Here is a 20591-nt window from a genome sequence, read left to right as displayed (position 1 = left end):
AGTGTCACTTCGTGGCAATGTAGGTAGCGCGAGCAGTTCGTTACTTACACAAGACTCCTTGCAGTGGTGCTGTGTAATTGTAACAGATCATCATCACCTCAATTTAATCAGATTTTAAGAATGCAAAAAGAGTTCCATCGTTCATATTAATTGTTTTATTATAATTTGTGAAGAAAATATGAACATTTGCTGCTACTGTCTGTTGTCATTAATATACGATAATTTATTCTCACCTACTTTGTATTTAGTTTATGAAATTCTGTGCTTTCAATAAAACTCATATACCTAGAGTTATTAATTTCTCATTTTATCCGGCCCGTTGAAAGTGCTGAATTACCTAATGTTGCCCGCGTTTCGAAAAGTTTGGAGACCCCTGATGTAGACTATTGTCTTCTTCAAGTTAAGCAGGAGCATAAAATGCTCACTTCATCCTACCGAACGTTATACATACATACATACATATAAACTTGGTAATTTTAGTTTAAAATATTCTAAGTTCACTAGAGGTTCATTATAAAAGCAGAACAAAATAATATAATATTAGTAGATTGCTATTTGTTCATTTTATGTCTATATATATATATATATATATATATATATAGACATAAACTTAATTTTAGTTCAAAATATTTTAGGTTCACTAGTTTTTCATTATAAAAGTAGAACAAAACAAAATAGTATTAGTATGTTGCAATTTGTTTATTTTTATTTTTACATATAACAGCTGTAATGCATGACAGCACCATTACTATATCTCAGAATGAACACTTGCAGAAGAACCAGAAAGTTTCCATTTGATTACATTTTCCACTTAGGAGAACCATAATATATACTGCAACTTATTATAAGTGAAAGGTATTTAACTGAATACGGAACTTCTTAAAAACTAAACACTCTTAAAATATTAATCAGTATTGCTAAAATAAATCTTACCACGCACTAGACTTGTGAAGTTGCACACTTAACTTCTACCATTTGACCATTTTTATATCCCATTTGATGAAATAATGGGTTAGTCGTTTCCAAGTGGTTACAGAAATAGTTTTAGGGGAATTTACGTTGATACGAAGCTTATGCAGTTTGGAATCATTATGGCCAAATGTTTACAGTACAACATTTTTCCGCATCTGAGGAAGGGAACTGTCGTTTCTGGAAAACATTTCATTAGGAAATCCTAAAGAAATGTTAACTGTTTTTTACATTATCATTTAGTAAGAAATTCTTATTTTTCTACAAACAACGCGACGGCATTCGTCACATACAAATAGCTCAAACGCGACGAAAGAAAATAATAGATACTATTAAAAAAAAAAAAAAAAAAAAAGGAATCGCCGAACAGCTAACGAGACATCCGTATTGCTGTAACAAAGAAGCTTCCCTAATTGGACGGGTGACTTACGACTTCCTGTCTTTCATGAATATGAGAAATGAACGACTTATAAATAACGGTTTACCGTAATGTTTGAAAACTATGTTTTGATACGTGATGAGGCTGTTATAAAAGTTTTAGAGAATAATTAGAAAATTAAACTTCTAATTATAATTTATAAATAGTTATAAATTGCATTTTAGAGTAATTGTAGTGTATAATAAAACATTCATAAGATAAATCTCTTGAATATTCCGCGATTTTTTATGTAAGTATATTTACTGCCGATATGTCACTCGTCGTGATTAGCTAAGGATAAAAATAAATATAACCTAATATAAAAATGTGGCGCCTTAGGAAGTGAATATTTTCTTTATCAGAAGTATATACGCATAAACGTGCGGTCGCATATGCACACCCTCACATAGTCTGTAACTCGCTCTTTTTTTCATTGGCACATTTTATGTTTGAATAACATCGTTCTAACTAAGATATTGCCTCTAGTACAGTGGCGAATAATTATTCTTGTTACTATGAGAACTCATTATAGTGCATCGGGTTAGTAACATAAAAAACAGTTCTGTTTTCTGGTATATAACGTCATGTAGTCCAGTGAAAGCCAACCAGAAGACAGAAACATACATAATGACCGCTGTGAGAACCCCAGAGTCTACACAAGAGTCTACTGTTTTTGGAAAGATAAAAATAATGTATATATATTTAATGGGCACAACATTGTATGAATTTCATAGATCAGTTATAGAACGAGGGCTGTTTAGGGAAATATGCAGTTCATTTTTAAGAATTAATTGATAGCTAAAATATAAGTTTAAATAACATTTTGTCTGTAAAACTCTTCTGAGTAATTTAATAAAACGTTTCAATAATTCTATATTATGAAAACACTTGGATTGGTTGATATAATGAAGCTGGATTTCGAATTTCAGAACTTCAATTCATAAATAATATCAGAATGAAAGTCTTGCCTCTTTCTCGATTACCTGACATTCGTAAAACAAAATGGCATGTTACAGTCATAAATGAAAGACTAACAGGAAAAAAGTAAGACAGGAAAATAATTGTTTTTAATGTTTGTTGTCCTCAACATAAGAATATTTCTTCAAGAAATTCTCTCTTGTAAGTTTTTGCAACATGAATTTCATCAAGTGCACCAACAATTCGATCTCTCTATGTGTTACCGTAACGACACTTACAATACACTTCCAAGTACTGATCACACGACCGTTTAAGACGATATACTGTGCAGAGCACGGCTAAGAATGCGTTCACTGATCTTAAGTTTGCTATAGAATGCTTCGTGTCTGTGACGGTAGATAGCTACAAAGCGGTAATTTATAACTATTTGCCTGTGAGGACCAATTAAACTACAATATTTTTTTATCTTGAAGGAACTGATGTGCAACAACTGATGTCGTAAATACAACAACTGTAATCATTGTATTGCAGATGTTGTAATGATCATTGCATGGCAGAACAATTAGTCATAGTGTGTAAGGTAGTTTATGTATTGCATGCACGAGTAACAAAGAGTATTCTTCCAAATGAATTCGCAAACCCCTGCCATTTTCGCAGATTTTATGTAATGTGTGTTATTATTTTGTGTATATTTATATGTGTATTATCTGGGTGACTTTTAACAGTAACAGTATATGAAACCTTCGAAGGAATTTATAATTACAGATTTACTGGTGGTAATTCTGAATGAAAACCACAAGGAAGATAAACGATGTCTTAAAAAGTAGACGAGGACTTCGTAAAGAATAGGTAATAAATCAATTTGGGTCGATGGTCGCAAAACACTAGGAAAATTTTAACAAATGAAATTCATAACTGTTTGCTTTTATGCTTAATCCTTTAAACACAGAAATTAGACTCCGTGTATCTCCGCATATGTATACAAAACATTCTTTAGACCAGAGTTTAACAAATCTTTTCGTTCAAGACCCGAATGATAAGTTACACGTGTTACATTGGGTCCGTAAAAGGCCTCATTTGGCTGCAAAATTTGATAACTGATAAGTTTATTCCAACCGTACGTAGAGTTCATCAGTGTCAAGTACGATGTCAGTATGCGTAGTATGATTTGGCAACAGAGAGGTGTTACTTGTGCATTCAGGTATTGTTCCTCCTATACCAAAATATTGCGGCTGTAACATTCGGTTGCCTTCACCTTTCTGTGTTGTATAGTTTCTTGTCGAATTAACAGTTTTACTTTCCAGTCTTAACTCGCAACTGTTTTCATGATACAATAAATAGACTATCAGATATTACAAAAATCTCACATTAGCGCCAGGGACCGGAGCTAAGCTGGTACGATCCGCCCCGCCCAATCTCTCAACGAATTCCATCTCCGTAAATTCTTGAAATGAGAAGTTTACACAGGGTTCATTAATGTTTCCCATAGCCTATCGCCGTAAGTTAGCAGTCACAGTTTGCAGCAGGTATATTGTTGGAGCCGAAGATTTTATTTGCCTTACGATAAGACCTGTAACACCTTTTTTTCTTTTCAGAGCGTCGTTATGCTAATGTTCCGAGAGGAAAAGAGTCCTGAGGACGAAATTAAAGCCTGGCAATTCTGGCATGGGAGACAGCACAGTGTCAAGCAGAGGATACTGGATGCAGGTGAGGAACAATTTGATGTTTCTGATGGTTAATGGTAGGAAACGGAATTACAGTTTTTCTATAAATGTCTGCTTTTCGGGTTCTGCATTGCTAGTGTGTCGTTCAGGTGGAAGACAGCAGTAGTGTATGTCCATCTATTAATGTGCAAAAAAAGAACTTAAAAATTAAAATACATAACTTTAGTTTTGCATGTAGTTAGGGATGGGTGTAAAACTTGGTCTCTGATATTAAGGGAGGATTATGTGTTCAGGATGTCTGAGATCAGGTCATTGACGGGAATGTCTGGACCAAGGAGATATGAAAGAAAATGAGGTTGGAGGAAACCGCATAATGTGAAGATTCATGACTTCTGTTTTTCGGCAAATATAATTATAATGAACACGCCAATGAGAATGAGATGGGCGGGGCATATAGCACGCATGGGAATAAAGAAAATGCATGCAGGGCTTTGGTATGAAACCTCGAGCAAAGGAAACCACTAGGAAGATATAGGCGTAGGTGAGAGGATATCATTGACTGGATTACAGAGAAATAGGATGGGGTGGCATAGACTGATTTTATCTGGATCAGAACAGGGACCAGTGGAGGGCTCTTTCGAACACGGTAATGAACTTTCGGGTTCCATAAAATGTTGGACGATTCTTGTGTAGCTTAGCGACTAATGGCTTCTGCAGTAGGGCTCGGCCCCACGGACTTAGGGCCATCTGTTCAACTTATGAACTTTCTTGTACGTTGATGTAAGTAATATCATTATGTTGGGGAACGAGAGCAGGAGGTGATAATGAATAACTTACAGCCTGTTTAAAGCTGTTATTCCGTTGCCTCACTTTTTCGAGGCTGCTGAAAATTACTAAAGTTGGTCAGGATAGTCAGTATCCGCCGAGGTTCGAGCGTCACAGCTCTAAATGTAATGTAATTATACCATCAAGCTGCCATCTACCAGCAATCCTGTTAGTTAATGCTTATTATTTATTCTTTATAAGATATGCAGGAAATGAACGCAATAAGAGCTGGTCGTGTCTGTGCGCATGCGTGAACCCGGCAGTGCCTGAGGCTGCAGAATGAACCCAGTAGTGCTCTGAGTACCTGGGGCGACCGGAAGCTTTCTCCCTTGTCAGTGCATCACTCTAACGTGGATGGCCAGAGCGTTGCTAAGCAACGACTCGGTAAACAAACCTCAGCAATAGAGAGACTGTTTTCTGTGGTCCGGGGCTATGCAATGGTTTTGTAAACACGTTTCAACACTAGAGGCTGTATTTTACGTGGGGACCGTGCAAAGGAGTTATCTTAAAAAAAACGGCACTACAGTTCAGTTCTGAGTTCTGAGTTCTCGGTAGAAGATAGCCAAGGAAAGTTCGCCGACCTGTGAAGACTTGGTGTGTGATTAGAAGGCTTCATTCACATGTAATACTTGGAGTGTGTGAATAAGTGAGACGGTTACCAAGAGAGCACCAGAGAGTGTGTGTTTGTAAATCAGCGATAGCGCTGTATTTAGCTGTAATTAAGAGAGGTTGCAACCAAAGTGCTGATAAATCCAATCATCCGAACTAGAACCCGTAATTTTCTTTGCGCGTACCACCCTACACGTGGCCATACATACATGTTCAGCACGAACAACACCCAGAATTGGGATGTAAAAACATGCAATTGTTTTCTTCAAAATTATGACTTTATATCTATATAAACGGAAATTAGCTTGCTATAGGCGCATGCACGCACAAACATTCTGTCTCCATACTTTCTCCGTTTTATCTTTCCTTCCTTAATGTATCTTTTGTTCCTTTCTTCACCACTTCAATACCTTCTTTTATACGATTTTCCGCTCTTAATATTAATGAAAACGACGTTTAATGTACCGCCAAGAGATGCAAGTATCCTGTAGTCGCGCCGAAAGGACGCAGAAGATGGGGCTCATTCCTTCAGCATTTCGGAATATGAAAGTGCATGGCGTTGTGACGCGCTAAGGAATGAACGCTCCCTCATTTTCCGTCTCCTTGCGGCGTTTAACTTATTAATTGGAACTATACTGGATAACATGTGACCCACTTATCTAACCAGAACCGGGATACGGCAGTCAGTAGAGGGACTGGCTACTGGCTCAACGGTCGAGGGGTCGAAGTTAGAGTCCCGGTGAGGCCCACATTTTTCTCTTTTATACGTTGTCCAGACCGGCACCGGTCCCCAACCAACCTCCTATCCAATGGGTACCGGAGGCTCTTTCCCCGGGTGTAAAGCGGCCGAGGCGTGAAGCTGATCACTCACCTCCAGCTATTGCCGAGGTCAAGAAAGTATGGATATATAAATCCACTTCCCCATACGCCTTCATGTTGTTAAGCACAGGAACAAATTTACCTTATACCTTCCTCCAGAGAGTGAATTTGCAGGTTTATTTGGGCCCCAATGTAAATCATTTTTATGACCAATGTTGGTAAATGATATGCAAAATGTTTTCTCGGAAGTAGGCTTTGATTCATGTCAGGGATACTTTAGTTGCTGTTATATTTACGTGAATGAACTGCAGCCGAGGTAAAGATGACAACTGCAATTATTTGATAAAAGGACTGAAGGACTTCAATAAAGGATGCGGCTCAGGCGCGAAGGTCAATTCTGCACAGTATACATTGGTTGCAGAACTTCAAGAAGAAAAATAAGTTCATTATTGTCTTGTTTGAGAAGCGTTTGGTTCGAATCTCACTCAGAGTAGTATTATCTGATAGAAAAATTAAAATTCATAATAATTCTCTCGAACACGATTGGCCACCATAATACTGGGGTTCACAGACCGAAGAGACGTTTATGGCGGCCGGTTGCTAATGCTACCGCTGTAGGAAGAATGAGCGTCAGTGGTTTGCCGGGGAATAGGTGAGTGACCTCGTGGAGGCCTCGTCCGAAGCCATGCAGGTACCGCCGTTACTGCAGGGTATATTAAGAGGACACCATATGTGATTATTCTGTCAATTTGCTCCAATAATTTCATCCAGTTCTTGATGAAAGTTACGGTTATCATGTAAATTCTCCTTCACGCAATTTTACTCTCCGTATCATCCAGAAAAAGTATGCGATGTATTAGATATATAATATAGCTATACTATAATTTGTTGTTTATAACAGTCTGAAAATTACTTTTTCTAAAGCATAACATAAACCCTTCTTATAATGATAATGGCCATATTAATTCATTCTCTTCTGTTCATGTGAATACTGTAAAATAACCGGAATTTTTTAATAAATAAGTAGCCGGGATAGCTCAGTCGGTATAGCGACTGCCTACGGGCTAGACGAGTTCGAGTCCCGGTAGGGTCAAGAATTTTCTCTCCTCCATGTCGTCCAGACCGGCTCTGGGGCCCACCCAGCCTACTATCAAATGTGTACCGGTGGTTCTTTCCCCGGGAATAAGGCGGCCGGGGCGTGAAGCAGACCACTCATCTCCAATTAGTGCCGAGGTCAAGAAAACGTGGGTCTATACATCCACTCCCCCATACTCCTTCATGGCATAGTTCTTAATTAGTTAAATACAGGGACACCTTTACCTTTTTAATAGAGGAGCAGCTGGTTCCATGGAGTTTGTTAATTAGTTACTATTCGAAAATGTGTTAAATATTATTTTTTCAAGAACGTAGCTATCAATCTGTACGCAATTTTTCATAAAATTCAGATTCAGATTTTGGTGAAGCGGATGAGAAGGGTGTATGGTCAGTTGTTCTTTTATTGTACACGGTGCATGTCTTTCTCTTCAACTTTCATATTACTCTCGTGAATTAAAATCAACACAAATCTCAGCGTTACACAGTGGCGATGTTTACAGCTTACCATCACATTTACCAGAACACTATTGCAGAAACACAACTATTTAACTCTTTCTTGTATGAAATGTTTTAAACGAAACCTTCATATGAAGGCCATAAGAATATTGTCGAATTCTCTGACGCGCGTATGCATCTAATCCAACATTTCATAAGTCTGAATGAATCATTGTAGTCTACAAACTAATAACGTTTAACATTATGTTTCAGTCATTTTAATAACGTGATCCACATAGACTGAAACTCCATACAGTTACAAAGATAATGTACCTAATTATAATATTTTTTTTTTCTTGGCACTACAGCCCCAGTGGGCCTAGGCCTTTCTCCATGAACTTCTCCGTTCACTTCGGTTTTTCTAGATCTTACGCATTCGGCAGGACTCCTTGGGTTGGTGATCAGCTCGTCGCAAGGCCTCTACCTGTACACAAACACAGAAAAACGCACACACACAAACTAAACATCTATGCCCTGAGTGGGATTCGAACCAACGATCCCTGTTTCCAAGCCAGCGAAGACAGTGCATGCCTTAGACCGCTCGGCTACCGTGACCGGCACTTATCATAAATACCTTTACTAATAGTGCCTGTAGTAGACCCATCAGCTGCAATCCTTTTGATTCTAACTTTTTCTTTAATTCGCTTAGTTTCATGATCACTTTACATTCGGTAGGACTCCTTGGACTAGTGATCAGCTCGTCGCAAGGACTCTACCTAACCACAGGACAATACAAACACAGGTATATACACATACAAAACATACATGCCTTGTGTGAGATTCGAACCAAGGATCCCGACTTCCGAGCTTGCGAAGACAGTACATGCCTTAGACCGCTCGACTATCATGGCCGACTTCCTATGATATACAAACTGAATTTATATATAAAATTTGGAGCAAATTAGTATTCAAAGGGTAAACAGCTCTCTAAATTTAGAGCTCAACTTAGAAACTATTAAATGTAATCTTGTAACGAGAGGTGCACAACAACGGATCGAAGCCGGTGCAATGTGTGTGAACCGCATGAGGTTGGAGACCAGCAGACTTCCCACGTCTGTTGTATAAGAGGAGAGGCCCGAATGGTATAGAGTTGCACTCAGCGGTGCGACAATATATGTAAGCCGACAGCTTTGGTGTAAGGCTTCAGAAACTCTATATCTCGGTAGGAGGCTGGATTACACAGAGGCTCTCATTTCAGGCTCTTTATGTTGTAACATTAAAACAGTCCCGTAACAAAACAGTTTTAAAAATATGTTGGTATTTTCACATGTGTGAGTGACTATAGACGGGAATTGGATTGGTGACTCGATTTATTGACCAATTACAGATCGGAACTACCAGTAATTATAGCGCCATTGCTTATCTCCACAATTTACAAATCACTACATCACACAGTCTCAGTCTGCTTTCAGTAGTCGTTTCCTGGTAACGGATCTTAACAGCGGAGATACTTCAGCTTCGGTGCTCACGTTGATGCCATTTCGCTACTATTCACAACTCACTCATTTGCTCCAAATATCCCGCTTATAACATCTCGGCACGGACCGCGTAGAAAACACAGTTCGTCTCTTGTAGTTTAATTGCTGCATATCAAGAATCTATTGCCTAGCAGCGGACATTTTTCTTTGTTTGCTTCGCTGTCTTTACCTAGTAACGGTTCTCTACATGTTACTATATAAAATAAAATAAATATTCAATATGCGTGTGTGAATAACACAAAATATAATTTACCTTATATTCTTCTGTCGATCTGCATTAAATTTTGTTGAGCTTGAAGTGAAAGTCACGTTTTCTTAAGTATGTGATATTTAGGCCCATTAATTCTTACGAAATATAAAAAAAAACATTTTGGCATGAAATACTTCCCATACCAGAGAAGAATAGTTAATGTTACAACAGTGAGTGGTTAGTATATTTTAGATTATGGTATGCCAATTTTATCATTAGCATCACATATATTCGTATAGGGTGCCTGAAAAGTTTCCTGGAATGAGAGACTATAATAGGCTTCACATAAACAGGCGGGTAGCCGCGTGTCCCGTTCAACTGAGCCCGCCACACCTTAAAAATTTAAATTTCTGGCTTATTGCTTATTTATGATGATCTCACGCCAACTTTGTGAGTGTAGATCTATATATATATATATATATATCAGCAGCTAAGACAGACTGACTGTAATTGGTTTAGCCACCTCATGACGAACGTGACCAGTCAAGTTATGTGGAAGCTAGCAAAATTTCCTATGTCCATCAACGCATGTGCTCGAAACCCTAATGCATTTTCTCTAACTGACGATTTTCACTTAAAAGAGCGATTATTAGTTATATGCGGGTGGATGAAGCAAGAGAAGACAGAATATACTACATTCATAGCACTGTATTAGTTTACGTGCAACGCTATTAAATATATTTTCGTCAAGACTCATATTAAAAGATTAAAAATCCACAAATAAAACTACTAGACGAAGAACAAGACCGCACCTGTGTCTTCATTACTTGTGTCTTGTGTCTTAATACCTCCTGTGAGGTATTTAATACACAAATCCATTCTCTTCTGCAATGCGTCAAACACAGCTTACCCTCAGGACATTTACAATTAATCATTATGCAAACTGAAATTTTTACGTCACTTACTTTGACAAATCCTTTAAGTACCTGCTGGAGGTATTTAGCATCTGCGATTAGACATACTTAACATCCTTTTAACTTACCTACTACAGCTACATATAAAAAGTTCCAGAATAAATAAAATGAAAATAAAGAAATAAAATAAGACCTGACAAACGTGGGAGTGGAGAGAAGACGATAACAAAAGGTGCTTAATTTCACGTTACCAGGCAAGGTGCCAGATTGTCATCTGAGCTTGTCAGTCCGTGGCGATGACCAGGTGTCTTAGTAAGAGTGATATTGGTGGATCCCCTTTGCCCGGTCTTACAATTGAAGACAGTTATGTACTCAGCGATGTTTCGTGATGGTACTCGTCCAGAAAGTCATACAGGGACAAGAAAAATTTCTAGAATATTCATCCGATCTCCACACAGTGCAGAAACTTTGATGGAACACTTCACTATAAGCATAAACTTAAGAATGACTGAACGTAAAAGAAGGATGATGTGGCTGATGCTTACATGTTACGCTGTGCTGCAATTAAATCTTTTTCGAACAAAAACTTAATCTTCTTAAAATTAAGTAGAAAGCTCCACTAAATAAAAGTTGACAGTATTACAATTGGCAAGGCATTATTTCCTTTACTCAACTTGTCTCTGCAACATCGTGTTCATACAGTCCCTAGTGACTGGAAATTTGTTGGTCAGCATAAGAAGTCAAACGCAGAGGCCTATAACAACTTCTGGACTTCAGATATCACGCTTGTGATTTGATATGAAATAGAAATTGAAAGCTGTGGAAGGAAGCTGCGAATATATTGAATAAGCAGTCGCAGACAGCCGACAAGGAGTGGTCCTCCACCTTGGGGGTTGGGCGTAGGGTAAACATTCCTCGCCGTAAAAATAAGCACGTTACGAAAATGAACACAAAGCCTCGAAATTAGACGGATCCTCTGGGCATGTAGTACGAATGGGGGAGATAAGGAATGCATAGAGGATATTGGTGGGAAAGCCAGAAGGAAAGAGACCACTGGGAAGACCAAGGCGTATGTGGGTGGACAATATTAAATGTATCTTAGAGAGATAGGATGGAATGGTATGGATAGGATTGATCTGGCTCAGGATAGAGACCAGTGGAGGGCTCTTGTGAATACGGTAATAAACCTTCGGGTTCCATAAAATGCTGGGATATTCTTGAGTAGCTGCAGAATTTGGAGGCTCTTCAAGAAGGGCTCAGCTCCATGAGTAAGTAAGTCCATCAGTACTTGATTCATTAATTTATTGCTATATTCCTATGAGCATTAATTACAAGTGATCACAGTTAAGGCACTTTCTACTTAGTGCTATTCGCAGATTAAGGCCAATTAATAAGAAAGTCAGAATCCACTGAGATAATTCCTGCTTAATTAATTTCACAAGTGACGACGTATACTAATTTTAACGCGATTCTCCTGCCTTCCAGAACGTAATGTCTTTGTGTTTTTATTAGGAACATGGATTCCGCTTGAACAGAAGAACAGTTAGGTCTACATAAGGAAGAACACACTATACAGTTGTTGAACCGGAGACTCATATCCATTTCAGAAATCTACCACTTCGCAGTTGAATACAAAGGCAAAAGAAAGCCAACACATTTAACTCCTGCCTGATTACAGATCTTCACGCTTCAATTCCCACGAGATTTCTAATGCGATTTACATTTTCACCTCAGTATGTTGGTACACCTGGATCCAGGTGCCTTGGTCCTGTCATGTTCAATTATAGTTCGGACTGAATGAGGCAACGAACCCAGAGGGATTAGAAATATTCCACCTTCTGGCTGTGCCTCGACCCTGATGATAATTTGATTCCAATCTATGGAGGCGCATTTAATTACAGACCTCAGGGCTGTATTTAGTCGGCCATGAACACAACAGCATGATGGGTAATACAAGAATATTAAGTAGAAGGAAACGACCACATATTCGAGGCTGCGTAACACACATTTGGTGCTTCAGTTCCTTGGTATAAAACGCCTGAGGCTGTCAGAAATAACCGAGGGGTATAACGAAATGTGGCTATCTGTTATCAAAGTGCCAATAAAACTAGATATAAGCTCATTTTACTTTGTACTGTATTATCAGCGTTTTCTTTAAACGGAACAACATGTCTTTATGTTTTAGGTACTTCTTCAGTAAGTTACATCCATTGAAATATCAGGCGCATACTAAATTTATTAGCTAAAAAAATATTCCTTGGATATATACAGCCTCCTTTGCCATAGATAACAGTAAAAATGTTTAGTGAAAAATCAATAGGATTATGTTGTCATTGACGCAGCTGGTCCGTCTGAAACGTCGGTAGCCACCTAATTGTTTACACCGTGTCATAACCCAGAAGGTCACAACCTACATGGAGCCATATTGTGTGTACTTCGTACATATGTGGCGTTCGTTAGCTTGGTGATTTTCATTTTTAATATTTTCAAGGTTTCGTTTATCTTTTATCATCTCAGTACCCCCAAACAAAATTCTAATTAATTGTATCGATAAGCTATAGAGACCACCATTATACTGATAAGGGTACTAGAAGGAAATATTTGCCACCTCCTTGAAATAGAAATGATGCGAATATTGTGAAATCTTTCGGTCTTCCCTTTTCCCACCGTCTGTTGCTGGGAGAACATATACGATATACGTAGTTATATGGTTATATCTTCTTAACCTTCCTTCCTTCCTGCCCCTCGGCGCTACAGCTCAGGGTGAGCTCTGACCTCCTGAACACCGCCTCCACTCTTCTCTATCCTTCATCTTTCCTCCCTATCCTTTCACTTCCATTTTACGGAGATCCTCATGTACATCCTCCAGCCGTCCCAACCTGTGTCTTCCTATCTATTTCGTGTTCACAAGACTTACCACAATGCGGCAGCACGGAGGTGAATTGTAGGAAACATTTATGGTACAAGGGTATCTCTTCGTATCCTCTTAGTTGAAGGTAGAGATGCTTAAGTTTCACTTTATGAGTTTGGAGATAGCAACATAGAAAAACACTGATATTCGTCCATCTGGATCGTGGTTCGAACGAGCAATCAGTACTTTAAAGAACAGGTATCTTAAACTTTCTTTTGGAAAGTCAAAATTTGACAAAATACAATTCTATGTGATTATTTATATCCATGTTACTTAAATACACGTGTATGTGATTATTTTCCATTATTTAACTATTTTGTCGGCAGTTATGACTTACAGGACGTAATGGTAGTGATGGAACGATTGATTTAAAACATTTTTGACACAACAACTAAAAATTACAGACTAAATGTCACTGAAAAATACTAAATACCTATTTAGACCTATATGACAAGACCTGTCTTCAAATGTCATCATTACTATCATAGTCCATCATTTATTATTCACTTCTCTGAATCCTTGTGCTATAGTAATGCATTTTCTACAGTAATTTTATTGTAGTGATAAAGAATAACATGCTCAATGGCGCATTTCCGATAAGAGAAAATCAGAATAGTACGAAGATACAATCAAGAAAACTCACTTAGGAAGAAAATTTGAAGTTGTATTGAGCCATAACTTCAATTTGTTTGACTAAACAATAATGTGATGATCAAGTCAAGGAGGATGAGGTGGTCAGGGCGTGTAGCACGAATGGGTGAGAAGAGGAATGCATAGAGAATATTGGTGGGAAAGTCAGATAGAAAGACACCACTGGGAAGACCAAGGCGTAGGTGGGTGAACAATATTACAATGGATCTTAGAAAGATAGGATGGGATGATATGGATTGGATTGATATGGCTCAGAATAGGGACCAGTGGAGGGCTTTTGTGAACACTGTAATGAACCTTCGGGTTCCATAAAATGCTGGGAAATTCTTGAGTAGCTGCAGAATTGGCGGTTCCTCAAGAAAGACTCAGCTCCATGTGTAAGTAAGTAAAGAGATATGTGAATTTATGCGCGAACATTCAGTCTTTGAAACAAAAGAAATATGTTCACATGACAGTGCAACCGCAGACTTGGTAACAGTTAACTGAAAAAAGATAAATAAAATTCACGATGTACGATAAGCATTATGTAGACGGTGTATAATCTTAGTTACTTACAGCGCCATAAAATAAAACACAGATAAATAAAGAAATAAATACTTGAGCAGTGTACCATCAATCCTTTTGATGACGTAGTTGCAAAACGAAAAGTGAGAGTTACTAATGTAAGACTACGAGTAACTGCAACACGCGACATTTTGTCTTGGATATGTGGTCCACCAGCCAAAGAGTTCAATCACCTTTTCTGACCTTAAGACAGGGGCATTATAGTGGGATGATGGATAAAATGAAAAGGAAGACATGACGAGAAGGAAAGAGGAGAGGGCTCTTGGAATTCAAAGGATCCACGGTGACGATGACTGAAGACGGTGTGTTTACGCAATTTATTGTCACGCGATAGAGCGACTATAGACGGGGTTTTGGATCGGTGATCAGATTTATTGGACATTCATACAGCTCGTGACTTAACTCTACACATCACTGTCACACAAAGATTAGTGGACTCAGTTACGGTTTTCACTGCGCTCCTTGGTAACATGTTTCAACAGTGGATGTTCCTCTGCTCTCAGGCTCATGTCCTCCCAGGCTGGCGACCATTTCACACAAACTGCCGTTTCAAGCCTCTCTCGTAGTCATAGTCAAAGTCACTTTACGAATGGTGGTTTACCGCCAATAGCGCCAAGCCCCTTAAGACCCACGACATGACATTCTTTCAACCGAACTCTTGCGGTAATAGTCCTTATATAACATCTTCTCTGACTAGAAAATGAGTTTCTCTCTTATGATTATGCTTGATCTTTTGTCAATTTTACATTTCGCACATATAGCATGTTATTGGAAATTCTTCTTTTGCACTACACACAAGTCGTCTGTCAGTCCAGGCTTTACAAAGTAAATCATGACTATCTTACGTATCTCTGTCGTAGTGACAGATGGCTCCTGTTATATAGCTTCGGCACGGACCACACAGAAAACATCGCTAACGAATATTAGAGAGGTAGAAAGTAGAGTAAAGTAGTAGATAAATTAAAAATAATGGGAAAAGTGAGTTAAGTTTTATTGTGGGGAAGGAGGAAAACCATTGTTTTTTAGAATGTTTCCAGGCTTCGCCTGTTCGTCCTTCCGATTTCCAACAGCTCTTCTATTAAATAGACTGTTATAAAATGGGCGGATCTGAAAAGATATTACATCAAGCCAAGTATTATATACAGAGCTCATATTTTTACACCCCCCCCCTAGATCAAACTCTTTTGAGAACAACTCGCAATATGAGCATCTTGTGATGCATATGATCATTGCTAGGCAACGGCTTGTTAAACACATTCCCGAAGTTAACGCTCTCAACAGTGGAAGGACATCCGCTGTTGGGCAACGAGTTACTAGGCACGTTTCGCAGGAATGAATAAACATATAATAATAGAGAAATTGTTACAGGTGGTGATCTCTAATTGGTCCTTACCGAAGTTATAAAGGGAGAACACGTGAGAACGCTGAGTTCAGAGTTCAGAAGTTGTAAGAGAGCTGAGACACGAGACGGGGAGTGAAGCAAGTATTAGGAAGTCGTTTATTCTCAGATGTTCTAATTAATTACGATTACTAGTGATTGTAAAAGAAGGCGTCAATAAATCCAATAATCAAATCTAGAACTCATTATTAGTCACGCAATCATAAACACGTGACAATATCTTAAAACATGTAAAGAGACTGATCATTTCAAATTTATTCTTTGTTCAATAAGTTACAGTTAAATTACGCTCTTTTCACGATGGCGCAGAGATTTATCATGTTTTCTTAATTACAATTGTTCTGTATGTGAGAATATTCGTGTTTGTGTGTTCCTACCATAATTACGAACGCCATATGATAAAGTGTTCCGTTTGGGTACGTTAAAATAAAAACAATAGAACAGCGCCGCTAGTGACCTTTCGAATAATTATTTTCATAGTATTAGGAGGGTATGTTGGGAATAAAACTGCTGGGTGAAAACTTTAATAACAAATTAGAAAATAAGAAACAGACTGAAAACAATGCAGTTGACACGTTGCATTAAAAGTTAAATTGGAAATAACGTATAGACGGAATCCAAGAAAACAAAATTCATAAAATAATAATATAACGTATTTGATCAACACGTTGCTAGCCATCGGCTCTGTGAACACGATACGCGCACGCAACAGTAGAGCAAGCTGTGTTTTCCGTGTGTCCATCAGGTGGAGAAGGAGCGGTAACGTCACACAGAAACAGTAGGCGGCCGTCACGGGGAAATAAATATATGCCCTTTTGAGGACGAAGATTATGCGAGAAGGGTACTGTAATGTTAGACTGAAGGGCTAAATGCACTTTTAGCCTCCGTGGAAATAAATATATGCCCCCTTTTAGGACGGAGATTGTGTGAGTAGGCTGTTCTAAGGTTAGATTGAAAGGCTAACTGCACTTTTTAGACTAGGAATTGGCTTCACAACAGATGATTCATACAGTAATGGAAATACAGGTACAAAAAAAAAATAATTGTAATGATAACAGCGAGGAAGAAGAATCTGAATTATTCCGTTAAATATGGATATTAATTTAACTTTCAATGTTCCGTATATAATAATTTGTGTGATGCATTGTAACGGATGCTAATGATGTTGAAATATGTCAGTTTTTGACTGAGAGACTTCTGCAGCAGACTTCTGTGGACACAGAACTGCAAGTGGTAATGTTAATCTGAAGAAATGCAAACATGAGAAGAACAGATTCTGAACTTCATATGTTATTGTCCTCAGATCTACAATTATTGTGTTCAGGCAAGAGAAACGTAGCTTGGTATTGGGACTGTGATCTTTTAAGGAGCACGTCTCCCCCCCTCTCCGTCCCCTTCCTGTCCTCACACCATTACCATGACCACATCTAACAAGTTTTCCTGGCCGTTTGGATGACTATTCATTCATTATTATCCAGAGTGACTGGGCGGGTTCCAGTGGCTGAGATATCTCCATTAGTGGCTGGTGGTAACCTTTCGGCTTACGGTCCGCGGTAGCTACTTTGTGCCATTGACGGCAAGGGTTGGAGAGGTCCAGCTCTTTTATACTTATCAATGCACTTTGTCAGAAACTACGTACACGTTGCTCACAAATATAATATATTGTTTTTATTTTATATTCGAAGAGCCATAAATGGGATAGTCTGAATTCATTTTTTGGCAGGAGCTTTGGGATTTTTCTCTTCATTAATATGTGTGTGATGGTTCTGAGACCTAATCAGTCTGCTGTCTACTGGGGTTTCATGATGGTTTCCCGGGGAAATACAGGCCTGCTACTACTCCATTCCAACTGATGAAGCTACGAATATGTTGATGTTTTACCTTAATTTTATATCTACATCCTCATTATACAGAAACAGACAAAGGGATGTCATCGGCTTATCTTATGTAACCTTTTAAGAACAGTCAAGAGGCTTGCCATTGCAGGGATACTGTTCTTTAGAGAGTGTTCATAAAACGAAATGAATTTAAAGAACGCGTATTTGCTCTTTCTGTAAATATTGAACATCAACAAATTAATTACACCAATAAAACCTGTCCCTCAAACTGTAAATCTGTTACGTACATCATAAGGGGTTTCGGAAGGGGCAGAGATCCAGGCTGTCATGTATCTTGTGCTGGTTATTTAAAATATAAAATGGCGAATGAAGATTTTGCGCAAGCAGGTTCAGAGTATTGTTGTATATAGAACGCGATGTAACCGAGGAATAAAGTCCCTTTCCGAAAAGTAAGGATATAAAACTGTGTATGCTCATCCAAAATGAGTTTTGAACTTAAATATATGTACGAATAACGAGGAAGATTTTAAGTATGTAAATTCGATTGAAAATTTTAATGACGCGAATGGTAGTACTTATGTGAATATTTACAACTTACCTAACAAACACCTGCAATTATATTTAATTACAAGGTTGCGTGGAGTGCAGATGAAATTCTGAAGGAAAAATAAGCTAAGGAACCTTACAAACCAGGAAACGAAAGGAAGGTGTTATCTATATGATGAAATAATATTTATCAAACAAATTCTTACAGGAATCGGTGTCCCTTATTTTATCCGTATTCTCACGTATATGATTAAGTTAATTACTTGCATAACACTAAAAATTATTAATGTTCTAGACAACATTCAAGTTCATATCTCCTGTATCACAAATTTCAGGCATTCAAGTTCATATCTCTGGTATCACAAATTTCAGCACGAAACATTACTATCGCAAAATTTACCAGCATATTCAAAACTGTTACTCACATCCAACATTACTGAGTAGTGTGGCCGTGTGCGTGCAGAAGTGGGTTGTTTCGTCTTTTTTTTTTTTTTGCCAATTTCAATAAATTTCTTGACAAATGCCAGAAGTGGTTCTTATCTACTTTACGTGATGTATGAAGACACTGCACGATCCTCAGCCCTAAGCATGATTACAAATGAATATAGGTGTTTTGGATATTTTATGTGCTGACCAATCGCGTGTCCGGAAAACCTTGGGGATGTAGAATTCCACTGGACAGTCAAAGCATGTTACAGTTCTTCACTTAAAGTCTTTTTCTCAGAAACCTATACTGGAGAGAAATTAAACACCTCTGCGGTTTTCGTCTCATCAAATAGACACAAGGGACTGGCGCAACATGTTGGGGAGGTATTTGATTCGGATCTCGGTTATGACATCGGCTATCTTAACTGATGTTTTAACATGATTTTGTTCAGCTCCTCTCCAGAAAAAATTCTTGATATATGTCGATTAGTTCAGAATCGCTTCCTTCCGAACACTTTCCCATTCATCCGTGTAGCAGCATACTATTTCACAATACACGATCTAGCTACTGACAGCGGCTAAATGTAACCCATCCAAAAACACACCAAAGAGTCCTCATCTCTTCCTTTGTTTTGCATATCTCACAGTATGTTTATTGTTGGTACGCCTTATAGATGCGACAACTTCTCCTGCACACGTGTTATACACATAGTTTTAATGTATTGTCTGTAGGGCCAAACATTTATCTAGGGCACAAGTGATCGGGGTAGATCAACGGTTAAATAAGCAGGGGGGGGGGCTCATTTCAGTATCCCGTTCCCTTTAAGTTAACGTAAAATTTCCAGCATATTTTCATTTGTGAAGTATGGACGCTAAATATAAGACCAAAATACCTGAGAGACGAAAAACTAAACATTTTCTGATGGCAGAACATGTGTGATTTGTAACACCCTATGCTGGATCTCACAATCCACGTCCAGCCCACACGAAAATAAAGAACCTTTCTTTTCACTGTTGGCATAACTCGACAACAGCCACTGTTGCAGTCATGCTCACTCACCTGAACTCTTTTTAGGGTCCACTTCATTTCAGACGTAACCGGTATTTTCCATATCTGCTTCTTCATTTCTCTGTAGTCCTCAGTAAATTAAGATCTATTGGACTTACGTGCCAGAAGTTCTTTTTAATCTCATTACTTGCTCTCCATTCTGTTGAAATCATCAGGTCAACAGGAATGGCTAGTTTAAGTGAACTGAAGTAGAAAGCTGTAGAGACCGCTCATCAAAAATATTTTAGTGATCATTTACGGTACGATTATAATCAATATTTGGATATCAGACGAGGTATAGTATTCTTTATGTAAATACTAATGATAATTCCTCTTTGTTCTGCTCGCCAATGGATTGTAACGGTAAGTAATTTTTGTCGGCTAATTTTTTCTTTTTCTATATGCGAATATCTTATTTAATTGATTCAAATGTTCTGAGTTATCTGATTATGAGTTTACGCATGTGTCTAACGACGTGTGTTGATTTAGTGTATAGGACATTTTGGAATGGAAGCCATTATGCATCTAATTTAATACTAACATTTTCCTTAAATGCATCAACTGAAACTTCAGTGTAACGAACAGAAAATATTCATATATAATAAATATACAGTTCATTTAGTTCATAAAATGTCAGTAATAAAGCAGCCTATTAAGTATGTAACTATTAAGTATTTAAAAAACCTATCATTTTACTTTTTATTTTCTAACTCCTATTTAATATTTAAATTACCGAATTATATTATATGCAGTGAAAATCTTGGTTTCCTTTTGTCACTTTCAGCAAATAAGTTTTCATGGTGAAATAGCTCTT

General features: G+C 38.0%; 1 protein-coding gene across 7 annotated transcripts in view; it reads left to right on the top strand.

The window, feature by feature from the left end:
- The window catches only part of LOC111875435 (protein grainyhead), a 515137-nt gene that overhangs the window by 412691 nt on the left and 81855 nt on the right, over positions 1-20591 (top strand). For all 7 annotated transcript variants that reach the window (XM_023871677.2, XM_023871678.2, XM_023871681.2 and 4 more), the window contains one exon: positions 3901-4012. In XM_023871677.2, the coding sequence (XP_023727445.1) occupies positions 3901-4012 (112 nt within the window). The remainder of the gene's footprint in view (positions 1-3900; positions 4013-20591) is intronic.

The sequence above is a fragment of the Cryptotermes secundus genome, unplaced genomic scaffold, assembly GCF_002891405.2.
Source record: "Cryptotermes secundus unplaced genomic scaffold, Csec_1.0 scaffold304, whole genome shotgun sequence".
Lineage (NCBI taxonomy): Eukaryota > Metazoa > Arthropoda > Insecta > Blattodea > Kalotermitidae > Cryptotermes > Cryptotermes secundus.
The sequence above is the reverse complement of the archived record's forward strand: the minus strand, read 5'-3'. Positions and strand labels throughout refer to the sequence as shown.